The sequence below is a fragment of the Carassius gibelio genome, chromosome B6 (genome assembly GCF_023724105.1).
Source record: "Carassius gibelio isolate Cgi1373 ecotype wild population from Czech Republic chromosome B6, carGib1.2-hapl.c, whole genome shotgun sequence".
Lineage (NCBI taxonomy): Eukaryota > Metazoa > Chordata > Actinopteri > Cypriniformes > Cyprinidae > Carassius > Carassius gibelio.
The window spans coordinates 25,348,629-25,375,637 of record NC_068401.1 but is presented as its reverse complement, the minus strand read 5'-3'; the positions used below and the strand labels follow the sequence as shown (position 1 = coordinate 25,375,637).

At 37.4% G+C, this 27,009-nt stretch overlaps 2 protein-coding genes, 1 long non-coding RNA gene and 1 pseudogene across 3 annotated transcripts; 1 reads left to right on the top strand and 3 right to left on the bottom strand.

The window, feature by feature from the left end:
• The first annotated feature begins 430 nt into the window (after positions 1 to 430).
• Positions 431 to 14,947, top strand: LOC127959112 (mitogen-activated protein kinase kinase kinase 20-like). The gene is made up of 12 exons (XM_052558108.1): positions 431 to 578; positions 3,723 to 3,903; positions 4,903 to 4,990; positions 7,825 to 7,926; positions 8,022 to 8,087; positions 8,177 to 8,205; positions 8,327 to 8,464; positions 8,747 to 8,833; positions 10,453 to 10,527; positions 11,057 to 11,163; positions 11,803 to 11,944; positions 14,099 to 14,947. Exons 2-12 carry the CDS (start codon positions 3,745 to 3,747, stop codon positions 14,441 to 14,443), a joined length of 1,338 nt encoding a protein of 445 aa, XP_052414068.1. The 5' UTR covers positions 431 to 578; positions 3,723 to 3,744; the 3' UTR covers positions 14,444 to 14,947.
• On the bottom strand, positions 4,434 to 4,921 carry LOC127959113 (uncharacterized). The gene is made up of 2 exons (XR_008154204.1): positions 4,859 to 4,921; positions 4,434 to 4,777 (listed from the first exon to the last, which is right to left on the bottom strand). It is a non-coding gene; the product is annotated as an uncharacterized LOC127959113 (long non-coding RNA).
• A 2,735-nt stretch (positions 14,948 to 17,682) lies between the features above and the next one.
• Positions 17,683 to 21,818, bottom strand: LOC127959656 (tubulin alpha chain-like; annotated as a pseudogene).
• A 2,413-nt stretch (positions 21,819 to 24,231) lies between these two features.
• LOC127959657 (tubulin alpha-1A chain-like) lies at positions 24,232 to 26,669 on the bottom strand. Its single transcript, XM_052558951.1, has 4 exons — positions 26,552 to 26,669; positions 26,081 to 26,303; positions 25,813 to 25,961; positions 24,232 to 25,738 (listed from the first exon to the last, which is right to left on the bottom strand). The coding sequence occupies exons 1-4, from the start codon at positions 26,552 to 26,554 to the stop codon at positions 24,758 to 24,760; spliced, it is 1,356 nt and encodes a 451-aa protein (XP_052414911.1). The 5' UTR covers positions 26,555 to 26,669; the 3' UTR covers positions 24,232 to 24,757.
• Between the last annotated feature and the right edge of the window lie 340 nt (positions 26,670 to 27,009).

The window sequence follows — 27,009 nt, the reverse complement described above, 5'->3', positions numbered from 1 at the left end:
ATGGGGTCATACATATGTATTATTATGTTATATTATTTTTCATCAAATTTCTGAATGCACATAAACTGATACATTAAGTGCTTCATTATTTAATTAATATAATTATTAACACACCCTTTCGTTGCTTCTCTGTATCCGTGTAGAGGCGCTATTGTCATTAAAGTCGCGACACCGTTATCTGCGCTCAAGAGCAGAATAATTCTACTATGGCGAATTCTTTGCTAATAAATATTAATTACGTAACATGACGTCTGCCTATTGCGTTTATCTCATTGGCTGAAATGCTGCCGCTAGTAGGAATCTTAACTTGGCGGGTCATGAATATTAATTAGGTTACGGTCTCTCCCGTGTGGTTGCCGCTTTACGTCTGCTTGAAGTGATTAATATGTTAATATCCATAAGCCAAGCCTTTACCGTAGTAGGATTCATAATTTGTCCAGCCCTACTCGGGGTCCCAAGCGAGTGTCCTCTTATGGAAGTGCGGTAACACGAGACAATGAGGCTCCGCAATGCATATTATCTTATGACTGGGATTGTTGAGAGAGCGACAGGCGGACCGCACGGAAACACGACTACAGGTACGAAACCATGCTTTTAAATGTTAACTTTAACACACATCATGATATGTTTTAATGGTAACATTATTTGCTTTATGATTGCGTGGGATGAGATTTAACTCCGCAGCTGATTTTGCTCTTGTCGTAATGTTTTTGAGTCGTCTCCAGAATTATTTCAAAAAATACTGCACGTTGTCAAAAAGTGTTTTTAAGCATTTAAAACGTTTTCAAAGTTTTTAACACGAAGTGGAGGGGAACTGAAATTAATAAACCATAAAAAAATAACAACAACAACAAAAGTTTACAAAATTCCTTCTCAAACTCATACATGGACAGAAATTATGTGGAAATAGCCTACTACAAATGAATGTTTTAACTTTACTCTTTCTATTCCCATGGCTTCTTATTTGCTGTTTATTTGCATAATTAGTATAGAAATGTTTGGATGTTCTTGGCAATGGATCAAGTCAGAGGTATGAATGAGCCGGTTCCAGTTAAGAATAGTGACACATTTGCCTCCTGTTGCCTCCTGGTGTCACAGCCAAAGGGCCACAGTGATGATATGCGGGTTGTTTTTAGAGACTGAGCGCTCTTTATGTGAGAGACTGAGCAAGGGACATAGATTGGTCACTCTAAACCGGAGAAGACAATCTGAGGTGAGGTCATAGATTTCAGGGAAGAGAGACGCTTCTGTTAGTAATGTATAAGAAACCAGACCCCATTAACAACAAATACAACAACACAAGCATTTACTACATTAAAAGTGAAAGTTAACTTGAGCCTGGTCTGAATGTGAAGTACTCAGCAGTGCACTCTTCTTGGATTGGATAAAACTGGCAAATTCAACCAGTGTTTATCACACCCGGTTACGTCGCACTTAATGGTTAGTTGACATGACAGTATGGTTAGTTGATGTTAAAGAGTTACTGCAATATACTGCAGTGTTACTAAGTGATATTTCATTTATAACAAAATATTTTTGTGATTTTCCATAACCTCAAACAGAGACAAGGGAAATATAAATATATACAAATGTATCTTATTTATTAATTATACAAATATATAATATTAATAAAAATACATTTGTCACATGGCAGGACTTTTAAGTTAAATGCAAAAGGTTAATACACACTTAGTTTATTGTTCTTCGGTTTGTGACAGTATCAGAACCCTTTTTTTGTGCTGAACCCTTTTATAAAATTCTATAAAGAATTATGATTTGAAATTAAACCTTATTGGTGAACCTTAATGGTGCTATAAAGAAATGGTGCTTTTCAAAGTTGTAAATTAAGATTAATTCAAAATATCTAATTGAATTAAATTTTACAATTACTGGAATTGTGAAATTTACTAACATTTTCAGTTTTTAAGTAAATCCTACTCCTAATCCTACTTTTCAGTATATATTTTGCAGACCATGTAACATAAGCCATATCTAGGTGTCAGAATATGCTAGAGATATATAGGTGCACTCTTTTGAGGCATATCAGATTATCATAGAGACCTGGAAAATCATGGAAAAATAATCAGGCCAACATTGTGATGGCACGTTCTGGTTAAGCAAGAGACAAGTTATTAATAACCGGTTTATTGACTCGTTAGTTCTTCGTGGCTGCAGCTGTAAGTGCAAACAAACACATCAACAAGTGTATAGTCATATCAGCGCTTCACTTCGTTTATTCCTCTGCGCCCAGTTCAATAAACCATAATTAGTTCAGAATTAAAAACAGATGGTTACATTCTCCCTAATCGCTCTTATTATGATCTCTCCTGCTGTATAATTAAAAGATTTGTATTTTTTATTTTGTGTAAACAGAAATTTCTAATCTCTATTTCAACAGCAATCTCAAACATTACAGTTGTTGTTAAGCCCCTTCTCTCTCGTTTGTCTATCCTTATGTTCTCATAATTCCTGTAAAATAAGACTGGGGTTTAGTGTAGACAAAAGTGGCAGGAGTCCAATAGCGATGTAGTGGAGAACACCGAAGTCAAATACTTACATTTACATTTACATTTATGCATTTTGCTGATGCTTTTATCCAAAGCAAATTACAGTGCATTCAGGATATAATTTTTTTTTAAAATTTTTTTACCAGTTTGTGTGTTCCCTTGGCAAGTATTGCAGTTATGTGAACATGGTAAAGGATCACACTGTAAATCATACGCAGGGGCCGCTCAACACAACTCCTCTCATGCTCGGATTGCTTTAGAATCATCATAATTCATCAACTTTACAGCAGGTTTCAATGCATGGTTGTGTAGCATTCTGCTTTTGAGATGTTTTTAAATAAAAGAGTGCTGCAGGAATGAGTTCTGTGTATGTATATGTATTTAAATTTAACACATGAAATGCTTGACAATAAATTATGTTCTTTTTTTCGCTACAACATTAAAAAAAGCTACAGTAATACCCCACTTGTGATTTTTATAAGTTGTCGTGGACATTAAACGCCATCATGCCGAACAGGAAAACTTAGTCTTGTTGTGTTTATACTGGCACTCTTGCAAACTATTCTGAATGAAAAGTTTTCAAAAAAATAAAAATGAAGATTGGTGACATTGAAGTCATGTGACCCTGGTGTAGTTTATAGCATTTATTGCTTGACTATTTTGAATTACCTATTATTTTTATATTTTCAGTGTTCATTTTGAGAGTAGTTACTTTGTTATGTGCTTTAGACATTTTTTATAATTATATATATATATATATATATATATATATATATATATATATATATATATATATATATATATATATATATATATATATATATATATAATTTTTGCTTTAATATATTTTTGTTCAGTGTTGATTTAAATATTTTTAGTTAGCAACATTCCAAAAGTTTTTTAAGTTTTTTGTCCAGGGCCTGCCCACACAAGAGGTTTGTATCAACAAAACTAAACAAAATAAATAGAAGACTTCGAAGTGTAAATGAAATCTGCCAGCACAAATCCTGATAAGCAAAAAAGACATTGCAAACTGAGAAAATTAATAGTGGATGTCGTTTAAATAAAGACTTTTTAATACTTTTAATTTGAAAAATACTGTTATTCTATCTCAGTTTATATCTTAGTATTATAAAAAATAATCTATGACATTGTCCTGATCACTTAATTGGCCAAATATATATATATATTAGCTTTGTCTCTCTCTTTCCTCAGCCACAGTGAATGTCAGTATGAGATGTCGTCCCTCAGCGCTAGCTTCGTTCAGATCCGTTTCGATGACGTCCGCTTCCATGAGAACTGCGGCGGTGGGAGTTTTGGGAGCGTGTACCGGGCACACTGGATCTCACAGGACAAAGAAGTGGCTGTTAAAAAACTGCTGAAGATTGACGCTGAGGTCCGTCCGAGTTTTTGAATAAGTCAAATCAATTTTATCTTACAGTACACATTGTTTCGGAGCAGCTTTACAGAGAACCATTGTGTTTATATTCATATCTAATTTATGCCTTATAGTCACGTTTAGCATTGGATGATAAAATAGCTTACATTTTGCAACAATATAAACAATCAAGCTCTTTAGATTAGCTATATTGCTTATATTGCTTTACTAAATACATGAATGCATATATGTTTTTGTCAGGCCTGTTTGAAGTGATAAACACAATTTTGTTTAGCTGTTCATGCACAGTTTGTTTTAAAAGTCTAAATATGCATTCTAAGCAAAATAATAAGAAAAAAGCAGTAGATCAAATCAGCATGTCCTAGTATTCACTGTGCATGCAGGCAAACAATACTGAGATGACACACTGCATCCTTTGAGATAATGGTAAGTTATTAATCAAATTCACTACATAATCTAAATGTTGAGAAAGTTGGACACAGTATGTGTGTACATAGCCAATGTTACATCATTTCCTTTATTCCATCCATTTGTCAAACTTGTTTATTGTCATGAGAGAGGGGGGGTGTAAAGATGACCATCTCTTTTTCCCTTCATCTCTCCCCCGCCTTTCTCAGTTTATCTAAAGCAAATTTGATATACTGTAAGTGTAAAATGTAGCATCTTTATGTGGGTTTGCAGGCGGTGTGTGTTACTGTCAGTATTGATGCATGCTCAGCAGCACTGACAGAGTCTGTTCCACTGTTTACCGGAGTTTAGCAGCTTTCCTGGCTGAAGCCATTCAGTTCGAGTCCCAGCGGACATGTCCCACAATACTGCTAATGGCTCCATGTTCACGCACATTTCTAGTGTAATATTTGACCTTGACATACTGTAATGAAAAAATAGTTTTATGACATTGATGCAGCACTCATTTGAGCCTGAGTGTTTGACCGCAGTCTGTGAATTTCACCTCTGCATCTGTTTTCTTTTTCTTTTTTCCTTCACCTCCTCCAGGCTGAGATTCTGAGTGTCCTGAGCCACAAAAATATTATTCAGTTCTATGGAGCCATTCTGGAAGCGCCCAACTTTGGCATTGTCACAGGTAATAATAAAACGTGGTCTCTTTTTGTTTTATAAGCAGTTTTTATTGGTAAAAGGTTTCTCTTTAAATGCTCATAAGATAAAAAAAAAAAAAAGGTTACTAGGTATGTCTCTTGGCCATTGCGCATATCTTTAAATCCGAGATTCCAATATATTATGTAAAAGTATGGAATTCGATTTTTTCCCTGGTCTGGATAAAAATAAAAAATTGAAAACAGAGTAATATTTACTATAGGGTAATATTTGAAATATTTGTTTTTCAGACTATTGCCTATGGAAGCTCGACTTTTAGCCAGACTAAGCTTATAGCTCACAATGAGGAATTTTTGAATTCTGAGAAAAATTGCGAGAAAATCTGAATTGTGATATAAACATATTTCATTCCAAGCATTGCAAACAAAAACAGAATGGCTAAGAAGTATCATAAAAACTAAGAGAAAAAAGAACTGAGAGAAAAAAGTTATAACTGTGAGGTATAAAGAAAAAGAAGTCTGAAATTTGAGTTTATATGACGCAATTCTAGCAAGAAATAAATGTGAGGATTGTGAGATAATTTCCTATTTGGAATTAATTGTCCCTCTGTTTTATAAAATATATAAAACTAAGAATTTTTATGACTGAATAAACTCAAGGCACATATTTTCATTACGCAAAAAAAAGAAAAAAATGCAAATTATAAAGTGTATTAGGTTTCTTTTAATAATGGAAGCCCATGTTAAAACTAACTAAATGATTTCATCAGTAAATTTATAGTATAGCCAAATAATTGACTCTGGGCCATTGAATTATTGGGGAAAAAAATGCACACCCGAAGTGGTGATGCAGCCACGACGCAATTATTCCACTTATACAACGGTTACCACACCTCAAGACATCATTCAAATGATGTATTTAAAGGGATTCATCCGGTTTTTAGATTATTTCTTCTGCATCTCATCCAATGCCTCTTTTGTTAGTTCAAAAACATCATTTTAAAGATGGAAACGTAGCCTTGAGCCTTTGATAGCATTCTAATGCAGTTATTAATTAAGTTATTAGAAAGAGAGCGAGAGAGACAGAGACACACAGAGAAAGAGAAAGAAAGAGATAGAGAGAGAGAGCTTGTGTGAAATCAGGCTACCTCTGTGCGTCCCTCAACAGTGTTCTGCAGCAGAGTCTCTAAACAGCGCTGTTATTACCTCGCTAGTGAGAAATGTCATTTGCATTTACTTTCATGTTGTTTTTGTTACTCCTGTGTGCTGTATCGTTACTGTATGCTAAGTTAGCTACGCGAAGTGATATTGAACTGTAATGCGGCCAAGAGAGCTGCCTGGAACTACGTATGCTGTGCATTTCCCAGAAAATAATTGCACACCTCAGAACGTTCATCAGCCAATCAGATTCAAGCATTCAACTGCCCTGTAGAATAAATGACAATATATTATAATATATTCAAAAACTGATCACCTCCATGCCATGCTGCATTGAGGCAGTAATTAAAGAAAAAGTAGCCCTTACAAATTATAGAGTACATGTACACTAAATGAACATACTTTCCAGAAGGCCATTAATTCACTAAAAATTTATTTTTTATTGGTCTTGTGAAGTATTCTAATTTGTTGAGATTTTTGTTAAATGTGAGCCAAAATCATCACAATTAAAATAACCAAAGACTTAAACTACTTCAGTCTGTGTGCACTGAATTTATTTAATACACGAGTTTCACAATTTGAGTTGAATTACTGAAATAAATCAACTTCTTCACAACATTCTAATCTATTGAGATGCACCTTATGATTTACAATATATAATAGTTATTTGAATATTTCTTCAAATAAATGTAATAAATGACTTACAGTATGAAATTAAAAGATGTTTGCAGCCATGCAGTGAAAGTTTATCAAACAACCCGGTAGTTTTAATAAAAAGCTGTGTATTAAACTTCTGAAAGTTAATCTGTTATTTGATGTGCAATTAAAAGATTTCTAAATGATTTAGAATTTTGAATAATTTTGAAATGGAAAATTGCACTAATCTCATTGCTGTCTATGAGAAATCGCTAAGATATTATAGATATATTCTTTGTGATTATTTTATTCCTAAACTATGCCCCTCTTGTACCCTTCTTCCAAAAATGTAACCACTGCTTATTGTCATGTTGTTGTGACTGTAAAAAGCTTTGTGGGTGATCAGGGTGTGAGGATAATTCATCAGCAGGACAGACGCACACTTATACGCTTGCACAGTTGTCTTGCCATTTTTTTAAACATCCTATTGTGATCTTTGTCTCCAGGGATGTGAATGCGCTTATGAGCAGATTTATGTGGCCTAATCATTTCTCGAGAGCATGTCTGTCAGTGGCTCTGTCAGCTGGGTTTTCAGTAAATCTAACGCCTGTGCATGCTGTCTTTCTCTGACTTCTGCTGCCAGCATCTGCTCCCTGCGTGTCTGTGGATGTGTGCGTGTGTAAAACAGAAGCCCTGAGCTGTATTTTTCTTCACTCGAGGGTTGGTGATAGATGATCTCATGTGTTGATTGACATCTCCACATGAGACACGCTTTTCGCTTGTTCAGCTTGTCTCTCACTCTGTAAAACTGGTTACAATGACAAGCAATACACACAAATGAGTACTTTTTGTTCGGCAAGGATGTATTAAATTGAAGTGATATTAAATAATTTTATGTATATAATTTTTTGCAATTAAATGCAGCCTTGGTGAGCACAAGAGACTTTTGAAAAACATTTTTAAAAACCCCAAAATGTTGTTATCATCTACAGTACAGTATAAATCAGCTCCACAACATTTAGTTGAAACTTGTGGTGATATGTATATGGTTTGTGTGTTTGTATTGTAGAATATGCCAGCAGAGGATCACTGTATGAATATTTGTCCAGTGTTGACAGTGAGGAGATGGATATGGATCAAGTAATGACCTGGGCGATGGATATTGCTAAAGGTACGTGCCTGTATGAATACATGTGTTTATGTAATGAGCTCAGTCACATTTTCCTTATGAGCTAATGGCTGGTTCTGTGATTTGTTTCTCTGTAGGAATGCATTATTTACATGCCGAGGCCCCTGTGAAAGTCATTCATAGAGACCTGAAGTCAAGAAATGGTGAGTTCTTAGCTGTGAGCAATTTCACATGCAAAAAATGCAAACATGAAGATTATACACAAATCACTGTTTTCTTTTCTCTCCATTAGTTGTGTTAACTGCGGACAATGTATTAAAGGTATGCTTCCTGTTTTTTATTCACATCTAAATATTCATAGTAAAGTCTTAGGACTTAAAGTGTGTTTAAAATATGAAATTGACAGTCCCTGCATAATGCAGTTGTTTTTTTTCGGTTTCAGATCTGTGATTTTGGAGCATCTAAGTTGGTTTCTCACACAACGCACATGTCTCTGGTGGGCACCTTCCCTTGGATGGCTCCTGAAGTGATCCAGAGTCTGCCCGTCTCAGAAACATGTGACACCTACTCATATGGCGTGGTCAGTGCTTATATCTGTCGTATGAATGTGCTGTGATCACATTTTTTTTTTTTTATCTCTGTGTCCCTGTAATTAAAAACAAGGTTCATAAAATGAGATGTACAGTATGTACACACACATGGCTGTTGTCAATATATGCTTGACTGACACAGGTGGCATAATCTGCATGCCGTGTTGTTCAACCCATATATGTTTTTGTTTGTGGAACATGCCAGTTTTGTTGTAGAGAGCAATGCCAGGACATCTGTACAGTTCTTGTTTGATTTGTGGTTGGTCTTGCAGGTATTATGGGAGATGCTGACCAGAGAAGTGCCATTTAAAGGTTTTGAGGGTTTGCAGGTGGCCTGGTTGGTGGTGGAAAAACACGAGGTAATACACAGTATCCCACAATCCCCTTAGTGTTCTTTAGAGAGGAATGCCATTTCTGTAAATGGAATCTGTGCCCAGAGAACTCATTCAACTTCTCATTTATCACATTTTGGTCAATTTTATCATGCTTTCAGTTACAAATAAGACACAAAAAATATTATACAAAATAGCCAACATTAATTAGACTGAACTATTTTAACCAATTGAATTAACTTTATAGTCCATTTAGAATCACTAATTCACTCACTAGCTATGTTTACATGCACTTATTTTATTCAGTTTGACTGAATCCAATTCCATTTCATATTCTGAAAGTCTCGTTTATGTGAACCCCAAACTTTGCAGCCCAGTTTACATATTTGTTTAGATGTGCATTACATGTATTCTGAATAAAAGCCATGCGTTACACCCAGTTGCCATGTTCAGAACTGGAGAGCTGGTCATTTTAATAACACATCTGTAAAGAAAGCCGACATGTATGTCAAAGACGTAAATTACATTCTTAAGAAATATGTATTATTATGCATCATGGGACTGCACACGTGTGTAAGGTATTCTCGAATCTGATTGAGAATGTAGTCAATTTCAAGCTTTTACATGCTTATTTTTATCCTGTTGATCAGATTATTTCAGATCTACCAATCCAATGAAAATGTTACAATTATACATATGCAGTGCTTCCTAAGACTTTGACCTGAAGAAGGAATTTTAGAATGCTGATGAATTTTGCACTGATCCACACCTAATGATAATGATTTGGAACTTTCATGTTTCTTGTTCTTCCTGCGGGTAACGGAACAGTATGATCATAGATTCCATTGCTTGCTTCAGTTGGTTATTTATAGCGGGCTGATCCAGAGGCTTCACTCTGTATGTGAACAAGAACCCCTGCAACTTTTATTGAGCTCCGGCATACATTAAAGAACGTTAAGATATACTGTGGTTCTCTCCATCGAGTGGAGATGGGATGAGACCACAGTGGTTTTAGGGCTGTAGGGGGTATTCAGGAAACCTTTTAAGATAAACATCCCAGTCTGAGACAGAGGAAAGGGAACAAGTACTTACAAGAGAAAATGTTGGCGAGGGGGAGTGGGAGAGGTCCAAAGATGGATGAAAAGATATTTTGGTTTTATGTTAAATTCCCAGTGGGAAGGCGCAGTTTCCATTCTGTCGTGGGCTCATGATTATGTGGTGCGCCAGTGCTGTTTGTCAGATCTAATACTGTGACGCTATAGCTATTGGACGAGCCACTTGGACAGTATTAGACTCTTACATGTGTGGCTTATCAAATGGGATTCGACAAGTCTCCATTACAGCATCTCTCCTCACATGCTCTTAAAGTTCCATTATCTTGAGTGAGAACTCCGTTTTATCACTTAGCCGTGTAAACAGCGGCCATGTAAAAGCTCATTGTTAAAAACTGTTATTATATATCAGACTCTTGGAAAATGGAGATATATGCGCCATATGAGTTGTGATGTAAACTTAGCCCAGAGGAACGCTTTGCAGCAGTTGCTTTTGGGAGCTTAAACCGGACTAGTGCTAAAATTAGAATTTGATGTAATGGCTGCTATAATGGGTTTTCGAAATGGATTCTAATGTGTGTGCATATGTTCCAGAGGCCGACCATTCCCAGCAGCTGTCCCGCCAGCTTCGCAGACCTGATGAGACGCTGCTGGATTGCAGAGCCCAAGGTACGTGGTGGGACAGAGCCGAAATTCAGCACATATGAGGATAGGGTTCACTGGAATCCTATAAACTGTTTACATTTAGTCATTCAGTAGATGCTTTTATTCAAAGAGACTTGCAAATGAAGAAACATCACAAGCAGCTGTCCCTTCAAATGAAGTCTTAGTGAAACAGGAACATCTCCACACTGAGCCTGAAAAAACATACTAGGAGAAAAACATTTTTCAGCAGGTGGAGAATTAGTGTATTTTTATTTATTTCAGAGAATGGTGATTCATATTCAAATCGTGTTCAAAGTATGCCATTTATTCTTGCTGACCTCAGTGTGACCTCAAATTTCCTAAACATTTATAGTGAATAGGTATGTGTGTCGAGGGTTTATGACCTAACATTTTAAGAGCTAAGTGACCAAAAAAAGGAGAGTAGATGAGGTTTTTATCATTTTAATGAATGCTTGAACTCAAACTTTGATTTAGTCTGTGTATTACAATGTGCTGACGGATGATCCTAATAAACACGCTCTTTCATCTCCAGGAAAGGCCACAGTTCAAACAGGTCCTGAGCACCCTAGAGACCATGAGAAACGACAGCAAACTGCCGCGCCAGTGCAACTCCTTCTTACATAACAAAGCAGAGTGGAGGTACATACAGCCCAGAACTTGCTGACAATTTTTAGTTTTTGGAGTCTTAATGTACTGGACACTTATGAGGTGTTTATATAATATAATAATTGAAGTTTTAAAAGTTTGGACATAGTGGTATGAGTTGTAAGAGCAAAAACAAATAGAGGAAACGGACACAATGAATGCTCGACTTCAGCAGAGCTGCAGTGCATGAAGGGAGATATGTCAGAAAAGAACTGAGAGGAATGGAAAAAAAGAGTGAGGCGCAGAAGAGGGAGGAAGAGGGAGGGTGAGACATTCTGGAAACACTCCTCATGAGAGTGGTAGAGAAATCAATTCTAGCAGGAGGGAGGTTTTGAGAGTTTGTGTGGAGAGAGTTTGGCAGGGGCTGATAGGACTTTGAGGGCAGAGGGGTTGAGGAACACATAAACACATACCTGTTTATTAATAGCCTCACTAAAGGCTTTGTGTGTGGGTCGTATTGTTTAGCGGACAGTGCCACCTGCTGGCACAGATGTGAATTGCAGACAGCTGGGGGGGGGGGGGGGGGGGGGTTAGGTCAAAGGTGCATTTTGAATTGGCAATAATGATTTTTCCATGTTTTTTGTACATGATATACGTGTGTTGTTAAAACTTGCTGTGTCTCCTGTCTGTGAGGTGTGAGATTGAGGAGACGCTGGAGCGCTTGAAACAGCTGGAGAGGGAGCTGAGCTGTAAGGAGCAAGAGCTGGCGGAAAGAGAAAGGCGACTGACAGAGTGGGAAAACAGACTTATGGAAAGATCCAGATCTTGCACTCCTGTGAGTCCTCTTCATTCTGTGCTCAAAACAACAACTCACACTTCTGCATCCTGTGTGCTGCATAGTACATAATACTGCAATCCAGAACGGCAGAGTTTGAGAATTACAGTATTATATTATGAGTCCGTTAGATGCCACTAGTGGGCCTTTACCTTTATTGAGTGTGTCATTTTTTGCACCATTTGTGGTATCAAACAGAATTATAATATAGGCTAATAATAATGAGGATCTCATTGAGATTGTCTGAGATTGGACAGACAAAACAGACAAAGAGTCTTACCCAAAACTCTGACTGAGTTAAAGTTGCTGTGTTGGGCTGGCCTGGATGTTTTGATAGTGTCACAGTGGTTATAATTTCTGCTTATAATATCTTTATCATAAATTATATCTGGACTGTTCGTGACCTATGAATGGCTTACTCATATATAGTTGTCTTTGCATTTTAAGCTGAGATACTGCAGGACAAAGAAGAAAACATAGAGCTACACTATGGGCTTCATTCATGAAACACAAGCAGAATGATTATTTTGTGCGTGTGTGTGTGTGTTTGTGTGTGTGTGTGTGTGTGTGCTCTTGTGTTTGTGACATATCAGGACACAACTCTGTATAATGACATGGGTATGACACAGGTATTACAAGGAGAGGGTGACTTATGAGAACATAACCCATGTGCCCATTTTTCATAACGCTTATAAATCATACAGAATTAGTTGTTTTTTGAGAAAGTAAAAATGCAAAGTTTTCTGTTAGGGTTAGGTGTAGGGTTGGTGAAGGGCGATAGAATATACAGTTTGTACAGTATAAAAACCATTTAGCCTATGGGATGTCCCCACTTTTCACAAAAACAAACGTGTGTGTGTGTGTGTTTGTGTGTGTGTGTGTAAATTGTTAAGTCATTGGACTGGCATACATTTTTGGGATTTATGAAAATGTTCATATTTTCAAAATGTTATTTGGTACACAAAACAATTTACACCTGCTCCCAGCAATGTATAAATTATGTGTAAAACATCCAAACGTTACATTTTTTTGATAACACCATATGTAATATAATAATATTTTGCAAATTGTTTGCCAATATAGCTAGGTAATCTGCTTATTAACATATACACGTTTAACTATCGAATCTGAGGTTTGTGATTCTGGTTTTCAGAAAGGTCCATTTTACACTCCAGTTACTCTGAATTTATTCATATATTTGCAAATGTTTTATGAATGAAGCCTGTAATTTCAATCAAGAGTTTATATGACACTCCAATGCATAGTTTTTAAAGTTGTAGTATGCTGACATTGTTGTGTTTTCACGTGACCTTGCAGCGGTCTGAAAAAGTAGGAAGTTGCACAAAGGGGTAGTGAAACTTCTACAAAGTCTGGGCTAAAACAAAACTTTTCAGTGTGTGCACCATAAGAGGTAGTGTGTTTTGAGTGTGTGGAGCAGACTGCATTGAGAAAATCTCCATAATACAGTATACACAGTAACATAACCTTGTGAGAAACAAGTATGCTTTAACATATATTTGTTTTATATTTGTAATTACATATTTATAATGAAGTCGCAGTTTAGTGTGTTTAAAATATATTAATTTTAAATTCAATATTGAATACCACTTTACAGTACTTTACTATCATAATACTTTAATAAAGTACTTTGCATGCACTGTAGCGTTATTCATCACATCAACACACACTTCTTTAAAGCCCATCTTTTGATTTGATATTATTACATACTTTATATACTTTTAAGTGTACATACTTGTTAAAAACAGTGATTTTTTGTACATTTTTTTAAATATACTTCTAAGATTACTTAAGACAATTATGTGCACTTTTAATGCATTTATTATGCCTTGTTATGAACCTTATAATGCATTGTATGATTTCACGAATAACTGTAACCACAGTTATAATACTTATCTATTAATTGTTACACCTTTAGATAGTATTATGCCTTGTTTTCAATGTTTGTTAAACAAAATTATTTATGAAAAGATATAATGCATCACGCTGTACGTTATGAATACCTTTATTATGTATTATACATAAAGGCTTATGTAAAGGGTTTTAAAAATCATAGAAAAATGATGGCCAGAAAGAACAGGAATGCGGTTTCCACTGAAGTATATTTCCACCTTTAATTCTAATGTCTTTCCGCAGCTGTTTTCACATCTTTCCCCCTTGGCGGCCACTCTCAGTGCCGAGTCCTTCTATGAGGCTCACATGGAGGAGAGCAAAAGCTCAGAGGTCAGCTGTCAGATTTCATCAACCTGCAGTAACGGTGATCTGGGCCAGGCCAGCCTACAGAAGCTCATGCTGGGGTTCGGGGACGTCTTTGACATGGATATGAACATTCCCGGTGGGAACCTCAGCCAATCAGGGATGCAGTTGAACATGCAAGCAAAGAAGAATTCCTCCAAGTCCTGCAGTGTCCGTGAGGGACGAAACCTCAACATGGCCATCACCATGGACGACTTTGGCTGGTCCGACGATGACAGCGATTAGTGGAGGGCAGCACGGTACGATGGGGTGGGGTTAGATGGGGTCAGAGCCGGTCCAAGGTCAAATATTGAGAGTCAGAGCTAGCAAAATCAGGAATTAATAGGTTAAACTGTAACGATTGATCTGAATTTTTTTAAAGATTGTAGCACCCATGTGTGGTTGGTTTCAGTGCAAAAAACATGCATTACTTGATCCAGAGCAAAATATTATGCTGCCCTGTTAGCCGTAAGGCTGCTGATCTGAATAAATAAATAGCAAGCACGATGAATGATAATGCGTTGTAATTGGGAAGATACAGTGTACTGCATAAATGCCCATAAATGGCAGGATTTACCATTGGTAAAAAATTGACCTCTGAGCTAGACAGCAGATCATACTGAGATTTCCCCTGTGAGACAGTAACATTTACACTATTTATAAAGTGTGATGTGAGATTTAATGGGATTTCTGAAGCTGTGTTTTTGTAAAGCCCTGAAGTTTTTATAAAATAAAGGAAATACCTCACAACTTGTGTGAAATGGGTCAAACTAAAATGGAACAACATATGTAAAAAAAAAAATGTATTAAAGTTTATTGTTTTTCAAAAAAAATTGGATAATAAGATTTATATATATATATATATATATATATATATATATATATATATATATATATATATATATATATATATATATATAATATTGTCAATATTAAAGGAATAGTTCACCCAAATAATAAATTTATTTTAAAAAATAAATAAAAATGATATCGCCATTTATACATCTTCAATTTTTCCAAAACTGTATTTAATTCAGCTGTTTGAGCACAAAATAAGATATTCTGAAGGTTGCTGATAACCAAGCCATTAATGGTAGCCATTGACTTCTGTAGTATGGGAAAAAATATATATTATGGTTAATGGCTACCAACATTCTTCAAAATATCTTCTTTTGTGCTCAACAGAAGCAAGAAACCTAGCGAGGTAACTCTTTAGATGAGGGAACACAATCACTATCAACTGAGTCCCTCAGTGTATTCTGAATTTGATGCTTATTAATAGTTAATAAGGTGGTTGTTAAGTTTAGGTACTGGGTCAGATTAAGGGATCTGGAACATGGTCATGGAAAATAAGCCTAATAAGTACTAATAAACAGCCAATACGATAGTAATATGTATGCTAAAAAGCAACTGGTTAATAGTGAGAATTGGACCTTAAAATTAGGTGTTACCATTCAAGTATTATTAATGTGTTAATTTGAAGTCATCCTACACACTCCTGCAAGTTCATATGCAGTAAAAAGCAAAGAACAATGGCTAAGCAACTCCCTGGCTTTGTGGCTGTAACATTTGCACATGCTTGTCATCGGCCCACATGACTTGTTTAGCAAATTTCTGGAGTCATGTGACGAGCATAACCAGTCCTTTAACTTGTTTTTATTTTATTATTATTATTAGCTCGGGATCTAGACGGCTGTTTCAGCCTCTTTGCTGGACTGACAGATAAACTGAGAGCAATCCGGGGTCAGAGAGAGCACAGAGGCCCACTTTGTATCGTACACTCCATGAGCGCTTAAACCACGACTGCACTCTATCCATATGTCAAACAGGCACAAATAGACTGACAAGCTTACAAAAATTCATATTTCTCTGCCAGTACTCCAAGTTATGATTCTCATAGACTGTATAAACAGTACTTGGTCTGGTAGCACACAGTTGTACCTTGTGTATACATAGGTCTCTTTGTGTGTGTGGTTGGATCCAGATCAAACTCCTTCCACATTACATATGCCTAAAACTAAACTCTCCACCCCCCACCAATACTATGGGGGGCAATAATCTGCCAGGGGCTTAGAATTAGGCACAATACCGGCTCTCCTGTTTCACATGCAAGACAAAACACAACATCTTTTAATCCGTAAACTATATCCAAAACAGGAGACTGGAAAAAATTATTCTACGTCGAGGATAATACGTAGTTTGGTTCCATGGCATTGAATTTAGAGTAATATATGACTCAAACATTTGCACGTTGGACTTAATGTAGTTTTCTGATGATTTTGAAGATTTACAGGATTTGGTTTGAACGCTTCAAATGATTTTTGCAGACATACAATCAGGGCTGAGGGAGGATGCCTGGATGAAATAAAAAGACAAAAGGCATCTACTTGATAAAAACACCATCCCCTTTAGAGTAATATATATATTATGTAAAACTTACCATGCAAATAAAATTTTAACATTCTCTAAATTACGTATGATAATACGTAAACTAAATAACGGCGATTAGCCAATCAGAGCTCGGTACTGTAACAAGCGGAAGCAAGTTTTCATCATTTTTCGCGCAAAATGGTTCAAGTTCAACTTTTGAAGTTCTTTAAAAAGAAGACAACAGAAAAAGGTATGATTTTTACATGATTATAATTTTAAGACATTCCCCGACATTATGCTATTGTGCTGCGTGTGTGACGGATTGAGTCGAGTCCAAAAGCATTCACTGCGAGATGAAGACTGTTAAAATAGACTTCCATTTTGATTCAAGCGTTAAAAGAAAAATATACCCATGTATGAGATTTTACGTTTTTATGTTCCCTGAACAAGCAATGTACTTTTCTGGATATCTTCTATTATTTCTTCGCGAGCGCAAATGTGCTGATTTTATACAACACTGCATAGTAACACAGCGCTTGGTTTCTCCAATGAATCACATTTTGAACGAATCGAGTCATTCAGCTGTTTCGTTTCTAATTAAATCAGCCATTTTGAACGAATCTTTTACTTTAATGATTCAATAAATCATTTATTAAAACATGGACTTGTTTCCACCTACTGGCGGTTTAATTGTGATCATTATAATTATCCATAACATTCCTAAACCAGACAAGGTCTCCAGCACAAAAACACATTTAGCAAAATATTGACCAAAAACCATCCATTTCAGCCGCCAGAAGGGAAAAAAGGGTTATAAATAACAGTTCATTTAATAATTTTTTCATCAAATAAAAACCTTTAGGGAACACATATTGAAATCATTATGTAAAATTAGTTATAGTGATCACTATTGCTATAATATACCCCCCAGTATAGTTCCATTTGCATACCTGTGAAAACCTTTTCCCCTTTTCTCTTACCATTCATGATTGCTTACTATAATAAATAATGTACTATGTCAGCTACTTTAAGCTGTTAAGTTTTGGCAAGTTCATTGTCTCAGTCATACTAAATCATACTTGGAGACAAAAAAAAAACAAAACAAAGACAATGGCAACAGATTAATTACACCTTTTATTGAAAAGGTTGAGCTAAAGGAACATTTTTATTTCATGGAATGTGGGTTTATAACAGAACATTTTCAGATTTTTTAAGTCAGGCATGAGTTGTCTTGGTTTTACAAGGGTCAGCAAGCCCTCAGTTTAATACTCTTCTCCTTCTTCATCCTCTTCTCCGACGCTGTCTGTTCCCACTTCTTCATAATCCTTCTCCAGAGCAGCCATGTCTTCTCTGGCCTCTGAGAACTCACCCTCCTCCATTCCTTCACCCACATACCAATGAACGAAAGCTCTCTTGGCGTACATCAGGTCGAACTTGTGATCCAGACGAGCCCAGGCTTCAGCGATGGCTGTGGTGTTGCTCAGCATACATACAGCTCGCTGCACCTTAGCCAGGTCTCCTCCAGGAACCACGGTTGGTGGCTGGTAGTTGATGCCAACCTTGAATCCAGTGGGACACCAGTCCACAAACTGGATGCTACGCTTGGTCTTGATGGTGGCGATGGCAGAGTTGACGTCTTTGGGAACCACATCTCCACGGTACAGCAGACAGCAAGCCATGTACTTGCCATGACGAGGGTCGCATTTCACCATCTGATTGGCTGGCTCGAAGCAAGCGTTGGTGATGTCAGCAACGGAGAGCTGCTCATGATAGGCTTTCTCTGCGGAGATCACTGGGGCATAGGTGGCCAGAGGGAAGTGGATACGAGGATACGGCACCAAGTTGGTTTGGAACTCGGTCAGATCTACATTCAGGGCACCATCGAAGCGCAGGGATGCTGTGATGGAGGAAACGATCTGCCCAATCAACCTGTTGAGGTTTGTGTAGGTTGGGCGCTCGATGTCGAGGTTTCTACGGCAGATATCATAGATGGCCTCATTGTCCACCATGAAGGCACAGTCGGAGTGCTCGAGGGTGGTGTGGGTGGTAAGGATGGAGTTATAGGGCTCCACCACAGCAGTGGACACTTGAGGAGCTGGATATACAGCGAACTCAAGTTTTGACTTCTTCCCGTAGTCGACAGAGAGCCGTTCCATTAGGAGAGAGGTGAACCCAGAGCCGGTGCCACCACCAAAACTGTGGAAGATCAGGAAGCCCTGGAGCCCAGTGCACTGATCAGCCTGCAAACAAAATACTGAATGTTAAGATGGGAAATATATAAATTATAATAACTATCACAATTATAACTAAATTCACTGATATTTTATAACCTAGTGACTAGTATGTTTTGGGGTGAACTTATATGTTCTGTGAACTTCCTAACTAATATCTACAATTTATAGAGAAGACAGTGGCAATAAGAGCATCTTACCAGTTTGCGAGTCCTGTCCAGCACCAGGTCAATGATCTCCTTGCCAATGGTGTAGTGCCCACGGGCGTAGTTGTTGGCAGCATCTTCCTTACCAGTGATCAACTGCTCAGGGTGGAACAGCTGGCGGTAGGTACCTGTGCGCACCTCATCTGAAAAAAGTAGGAACTTCTTTTAACTGCAAGCTAACCAAAACACCTAGAGTTGCTCCAAAGCTCAAAATTTTACAGCTGGGAGGGAACAAAATTTATTTATAAGAAATAATTACCAATGACAGTGGGCTCCAGATCGACAAAGACTGCTCTTGGGACATGTTTTCCAGCACCAGTCTCACTGAAGAAGGTGTTGAAGGAGTCATCACCTCCTCCAATGGTTTTGTCACTGGGCATCTGACCATCTGGCTGGATCCCATGTTCCAGGCAATACAACTCCCAGCATGCATTGCCCATCTGGGCTCCGGCTTGGCCGACGTGCATTGAAATACATTCACGCTGTAGAAAGAGAGGGAGGGGGGATTATTTGCGATCATGTCAATTATATGTCTTTAAATGTATCAAACAAGTGGCCTTGTTATAGAATAAAGTCACTGCACATATGTTAACCCCATGGTAAAAAGAGGCCACAGCAGATATCTAGATGCACACACTATGTCCATAAAGGAAATGGTGCAGAATGACAGGGCAGAATGTTTATTACTTTCATTTGGAGAACTGTTGAATGGTGCCTTTGTTTGAATGCATTGATGTGACAGTATACATTGTTTTCACTGTAGCATTACAAATTCCTAACATGAACAACAAGGCATGCTATAAGTATGGACTTTTCCTTAACTGACAATGTGTCTTATGTTAGAAACAAGCTCAGTGGCGAGTAACAGGGAGTACTGAACAAGATGGCCCGTTTCCGAAGATCAATTGGTCATCATGTGGATCAATATGTCCATTACCAGCTCCCTACTAGCCAGGCTGCAGCTGTTCCAGTCATTTTTATCTGCATGAACGCATGCAGGCTTAAATGCTGACCAGGCACATAGGATAGGGCGGGTGTAAAATACAGCCATTTTGTTCTCTTTTTTGTTCTTACTCTCACAGTACTGCTCTTTTAATGCCATGTACTCATTTTGTCATATGAAACACATAACGATAATTATTTATTCAGCAGTGTTTCTACAGTTAAATTTAAGACTTTTTAATACCACCTCTCAAACACAAAATATCCCCACAAAAGTACTGCAATGCTGAGATTTTTGGTGGTGAAAATAGTTTATACTGAAGCAATATTTTTAATCAGTGTTCTATCAGCTTTTACATCCTTAAATCTGCCAGATTTGATTTACCTTTACAAAGGGTTATTTTTTTTTTCTTTTTAAATTTATGCATCATCTTTCATGACAAATCATTACAATTGTTAAATAAATTCAATATAATCTATAGGGCTGTTTCTACTCAGATTAAATGTGCTAAATTACAACTGCAATAAATAATTGTATAAGACTGATGTTTTAAATACATACGTTTTAACATACTAAACCACGAGTAGGTCACGGTAAATCACTAAATGAGTGAGTCATTTGGTTCATTCATTTCAACCGAATCATTCAAAACGCTGAATCATTCAGTAACAAAACACGGCCTAGTGATCCCTTGAGAATGTGCGATACTTCTGCTGTGATCTTTTTTTGTTAGTGAAACAGAATAAAATAGTGTAACAAAAACAATATTTATCCGGTCGGGCAAGTAAAATAAAATGTTTTAATTAATGTTAGCTAGAATGCTGGTCAGCTGTAGCTCAACCTATATTATTATTAAGAACATTTATAAACAAAGAAGGTAACGTTCCTTCGACCTGTATTCTGCTACTGCGATTCTGTGTGATGATGCAGTAACTACCGTTACCGCGGGGGAAGAAAAAAATCCTTGGCCTGTCCAATGATTATAAACGGTCATTATGTCCGTCAGACTGGAGATATTTTATCGGTAATGTGGACAGAAATATTTAATACTCGTCAAATCTGAGTTTAAAGACATTTTAAGGCTTTTTAAAAAACAGCGATGTAGCCAAAGGGCAGGGCTGGGCCCCTCCCCCACCCATCGTGTGACGTTAACACCCAGTTTTCTGTATTATTCAGTCACAAGAAACGAGTGGAAGAAAAAGGCGCGATATCTGATCGCGCGCCTTAACTGGAGACTTTAATCCGAGTCTTTGAAATTCTGACGTGTCTGCTCCTCCACCCTCTCGCGCATCGAACAAAAAAACAAAGCTACTCCATTTATAACGCTTACACCGTTTCTGAATATGTAATATATGTATCTTATGAGGACGTTTATAAATTTCTACATTAAATTGTTTGGGCTTTTGCTGCTTTCTCTTTGTTCTGCGTGTCTTTATAAAGTGCGCCAGACTGGCCACAGCCCTTGCCGTTGAGCGCGCGCGCATTGGTCTTGCGACCGCCCAATGCCCTAAATACTGTTAAACATCACTAAACACCAAGATTAAACGAATTAACATATATTCCGTAGTGTATTTAAGACATAAGGTGCTTTACATGTTATAGAAAACTCACTTAAGTCATTTCGTACTAAACACGTACATCTCAGGATGAAAAATAACGGTTTCCTGACAGAAAATAATCGTCTGTGCTATTTACTGAAAATAGACGTGAAGTTAAGACTCACCATTTTGTAAGATTTTCCTTCAGACCGACGTTAAGGCTCGGAGAATGAAGGCAGAATTGCTGCGGAAGGGGCCAGGCTACTTTATATAACGGCTCGCGACCGGATGGAGGAGAGGCGGGGCTCTGGCTGCTCTCTGGCGGGAGCGGCAGTTAGCGGTCACGAGAAAGAGGAGGAGGGTACATCTGGGTGGAGCTTGATGTGTGAAGTGACCAATCAGAGAAGGATTGAGAGTGGATGCATGGAAAGTGCCCAGCAGAGCCGAGTAGGCCTACAAGGGACGTTTTTATTTTATTTTATTTAAACTGTAAAAAATATAAATGAACAACAGAAAACAAAAATACACATTTACACCATATGCAAATATTGGATACTAATAAGTGAGGCCGTTTTTAAGATATATATTTAATAATATCCACTATAAACCCTAATCACCACAACAGACAAAGAAAGATGTTAGGTTCCGTTTCAGTCAGACTTACAAGGGATTTAATGCAATTCTGTGAACAGTTTACCTAAAGAAATAGCTGATATATGAGAATCATATTGTCCCGAATTCATCTGAGGGACACAAAATGTTGATTTTTTTTTTTTGTTGTTGTTGTTGTATATATGTTGTATACTATATTATGACATGTAATATAGTTTTTTTTTTACTATATTTGGCAAAGTTATTTTCAATATAATGTGAATGTAAACTAAATGTCAAACCTAAAAAAAAATATACACCACAATGTAATTGTATCATAAATGAGTTTTTTTTTACTCAGAGGAGTGCTCATGGTTGGGCAATAGGCTAAGCTCAGATGAAAAACAGTGTTAAAACTGTAATGTTAAATAATAAGAATAATAGTGAGTTTGAAAGAACATAGAAACTAAAAAGTTTCGAAATAATATTTTATTACTTTTAATGTGATTTTTTTCGAGGTATAAATGGGGTTTTTACACACACACCCACACACAAATATAAACAACTGCATTTTAAATTTTAGGATAGGGTCCCTCACACGAGATCACTGAAGCTTGAAATCCCCTGGTCTCTATGGTTACATTCTTTTCTTTTCTCTTAGCTTAGTTTTTTGTTATATCAGCAAGCTCAAAGCTATTGTTAAAAACATTTAATGTTTCTTTAACTTACACAAAACCTATTGCTTTCACATAATAGACTAATATAAAATGTATTTTCAGATGTTGCTTTCATAAAATAGCAGGCTTTATTTTTGAAAGACACCTAAAGGACAAATCATTTGTGAAACTGAATTTCTTCTAAGTTACTAAAATGTTATTGGCTATAGAAGACCAGAACATATTTAATCAAGTATGAAAACATGTTGCAACCTCACGTTTATCGGTAATAAACTTTGCACTTTGATAGATATATGTTTCTGCTCTGCAGAAAACCTCATCAGATGTTCTCTGGAAGACAGTATTGTATAGTTTTATTTTCACATTAAACACAATGACTGCAATAATGCTTTCTCACTCTTTCCCCACACAAGATTTTGTGGCTTAGATAAGTCTAAATGTTTAGAGAAGGATTCAGCAGAGAATGTCTGGAATGCCCGGTGTTGTTTTTAAGTGGAGGGCTGTACATTTGTGCCCCCATATATTGAAGAAAGAAGCTATGAAAGGGTAAAGTTCAAGTTATACTATTAATGAATGTGAATGTCCTGAATGTGAGATACCATAAAAAGTCATTTGGTTTTAGAGGAAAAGTGTCCTTCTGCATCAGACAGAGTGGGGGAAGATTTGTTTTAAAAGGTTAAATAAAAAGAGCTGTATGTATAATGAGCTGTTAAGTGCTCGATTTGCATCCAAACAGACGATCTTCAATGTAAATTAGACCATTGTTTGTGGAATTTACCTGGTCTGGACTATTTGCAATCTCACCTCACACTGGAGAAAAAACCTTCTTAAAAATGATAAAGTGATACAAATATTTCAAATATATATATATATATATATATATATATATATATATATATATATATATATATATATATATATATATATATATATATATATATATAATAATAAACCCTAACCAGTCCAAGTCCCTTTTTTAACAATTTCCTATTTTTTTTATCCGACCAGAAAGTCATGGCAATTATGTTTTTACATAAACTCATCAAAATAAGTTGAACAATTACAACTTTTTGGACATTATATGAAATCCAACTTGATTTTTAAGTCATTTTAATACAATTTATGTTGAAATCTCTTGAACAAGCTGATTATGCTTAAAAATGTAAGTTAGCAAATTAAGTGAAGTTTTTATATTGGTCATTTTTACATCTGAAAATTTTTCTACTTAAGATTTACTGTTAAAACTTAATTCAACAACTAATATGTTCCAAATTTCAATTAGCTACGTATAACATGATTTTAAACTTCAAGTCTCTCCAAGGGCATCTCTGGCATGATTGACTGATGATCTAAAGGCAAGCAAATTGTGAATGCAAAACTTTTGTTGATTGCTTCCATGGCACCCTTTCATTGTGTTCTCCATTTGCATTCTCTTAGTCTTTAGGCAGTAGAATTACAAAGACATTACACAAGCCGTCTTCAGGTGGCACAGAACCGCCCAGTCTTTTATTCATACCCCAGAGCACTTAAACCAAGAAAACGAAAGCTGTTAGCACTGTGGTTAGCATGGTAACATTTAAACCTTTTAGTCACTATAGTAACTGTTGTTAGCAACCTGTTATCTTATTTGCTGATGAACTGTGTTTTATGACAGCCAACTCAGTGAAATAGACAAACAACTAAAAAGTCAATATGAAGTCTTTAAAAGATATCACATTAAACTTTATGGACTGTCATATGCACTTGGAGGTTGGCCTTATGAGTCATGTGGATGATTTGCTCATATTCATAAACTGAACACAGACAAACAAAAACAGAGTGACAACTTCCAATATCAACAATAACAAAATCTGTAAAATATGAAGGGGAAAAAAGCACATAAACTACATATCAAATACGGCTTTCAAATGACAATAGGAAACATAAACAATATTTTGTTACAGTGAAAATACTGCTTTGAAAGCTATCTGTGATGTTTCTTGACAAGATTGTGTAGGGATTGCTTTAATACTCCTCTCCTTCTTCCTCTCCCTCTTCTCCGACGCTGTCTGTTCCCACTTCTTCATAATCCTTCTCCAGAGCAGCCATGTCTTCTCTGGCCTCTGAGAACTCACCCTCCTCCATTCCTTCACCCACATACCAATGAACGAAAGCTCTCTTGGCGTACATCAGGTCGAACTTGTGATCCAGACGAGCCCAGGCTTCAGCGATGGCTGTGGTGTTGCTCAGCATACATACAGCTCGCTGCACCTTAGCCAGGTCTCCTCCAGGAACCACGGTTGGTGGCTGGTAGTTGATGCCAACCTTGAATCCAGTGGGACACCAGTCCACAAACTGGATGGTACGCTTGGTTTTGATGGTGGCGATGGCAGAGTTGACGTCTTTGGGAACCACATCTCCACGGTACAGCAGACAGCAAGCCATGTACTTGCCATGACGAGGGTCGCATTTCACCATCTGATTGGCTGGCTCGAAGCAAGCGTTAGTGATTTCTGCAACGGAGAGCTGCTCATGATAGGCCTTCTCTGCGGAGATCACTGGGGCATAGGTGGCCAGAGGGAAGTGGATACGAGGATACGGCACCAAGTTGGTTTGGAACTCGGTCAGATCTACATTCAGGGCTCCATCGAAGCGCAGGGATGCTGTGATGGAGGAAACGATCTGCCCAATCAACCTGTTGAGGTTTGTGTAGGTTGGGCGTTCGATGTCGAGGTTTCTACGGCAGATATCATAGATGGCCTCGTTGTCCACCATGAAGGCACAGTCGGAGTGCTCAAGGGTGGTGTGGGTGGTAAGGATGGAGTTGTAGGGCTCCACCACAGCAGTGGACACTTGAGGAGCTGGATAAATGGCAAATTCCAATTTTGACTTCTTCCCGTAGTCAACAGAGAGCCGTTCCATTAGGAGAGAGGTGAACCCAGAGCCGGTGCCACCACCAAAACTGTGGAAGATCAGGAAGCCCTGGAGCCCAGTGCACTGATCAGCCTGCAGGATTACATGAGTTATTTCTGCAATCACTGGCCAGGATTGTCAAAATTTTGACCCCAAGATTTTCTTACCAGTTTGCGAGTCCTGTCCAGCACCAGGTCAATGATCTCCTTGCCAATGGTGTAGTGCCCACGGGCGTAGTTGTTGGCAGCATCTTCTTTACCAGTGATCAATTGTTCAGGGTGAAACAGCTGGCGGTAGGTACCTGTGCGCACCTCATCTAGAAAATCAAATTGCAGTCAGATTACTCTTGATTCGATGCGCGCTAAATTGAGGGAAAAAATAAAGACACTTCTTCACTGTAGAACTGAATTATACAAAGATGTTTAGTTTCTTTACCAATGACAGTGGGCTCCAGGTCAACAAAGACTGCTCTTGGGACATGTTTTCCAGCACCAGTCTCACTGAAGAAGGTGTTGAAGGAGTCGTCGCCCCCACCAATCGTTTTATCACTTGGCATCTGACCATCTGGCTGGATTCCATGCTCCAGGCAATACAACTCCCAGCATGCATTGCCCATTTGCACACCTGCCTGGCCGACATGGACTGAGATGCACTCACGCTAAATGACGTAAGTGAGCAGTATGTTTAAACCAACTAAAGCAAAAGTCTCTTGGAAAAAGGAGCTTTCTATTTAAAAATTTTTTATAACACAAACCCAAAACCAAAAACCAAGACAAGCAAAACTGAAACAAATTAATTGTTGACAAAAGCAGACATAAAGACTAAGACCATTCATTAGAAGTCAAGTACATTTGTTCAGTATTTTAAATAATGCATCAGACAAATAAATCATTTAAAACACCCTACCATTGTAGAACTTTCCTCTGGCCGACGTCAAGAGTCCGGTTGAGAAGTGTTGTGTATGTTCCCTGGGACAATATCATCACTATATAAAGAGCAAGCTGATGCCACGGTAACATGGTTTGTTGTTAGCAACTTAAAGGGTTAAGCCCAATTATGTGAATGTCAATCATTAATGACCATGGTGCACTGAACAAACAGGCCTAGTCACATCCCAGTGCTTCTTGTTTCCTGCAAAAGACACTCTAACAGGCCAACACTCGTCAACACACCCACAGCCATTAATATTTCAACCTGCACTGGTGGATTACATCTTTGGTGAGGTTTATATCACCGGTGTAAGGTGTTCTAACAGCATTAAACCTTTGACACTGTGATCAAACCCTTAACTCTAAAGGCCTTTTGAATGAAAACTGTAATGATAACTATATTAGCATCCACGCCAACAGACAATAAGATTATGT

Coding starts and splice junctions, on each gene's coding strand:
- LOC127959112 (XM_052558108.1), top strand. CDS start 3,745: ATGTCGTCCCTCAGCGCTAGCTTCGTTCAGATCCGTTTCGATGACGTC. Junction 8,206..8,326: donor CTGCGGACAATGTATTAAAG/GTATGCTTCCTG, acceptor TTTCGGTTTCAG/ATCTGTGATTTTGGAGCATC. Junction 10,528..11,056: donor GCTGGATTGCAGAGCCCAAG/GTACGTGGTGGG, acceptor TTTCATCTCCAG/GAAAGGCCACAGTTCAAACA.
- LOC127959657 (XM_052558951.1), bottom strand. Junction 25,962..26,080: donor CCTGGAGCCCACTGTCATTG/GTAAAGAAACTA, acceptor TTGATTTTCTAG/ATGAGGTGCGCACAGGTACC. Junction 25,739..25,812: donor TGGACAGGACTCGCAAACTG/GTAAGAAAATCT, acceptor GTAATCCTGCAG/GCTGATCAGTGCACTGGGCT.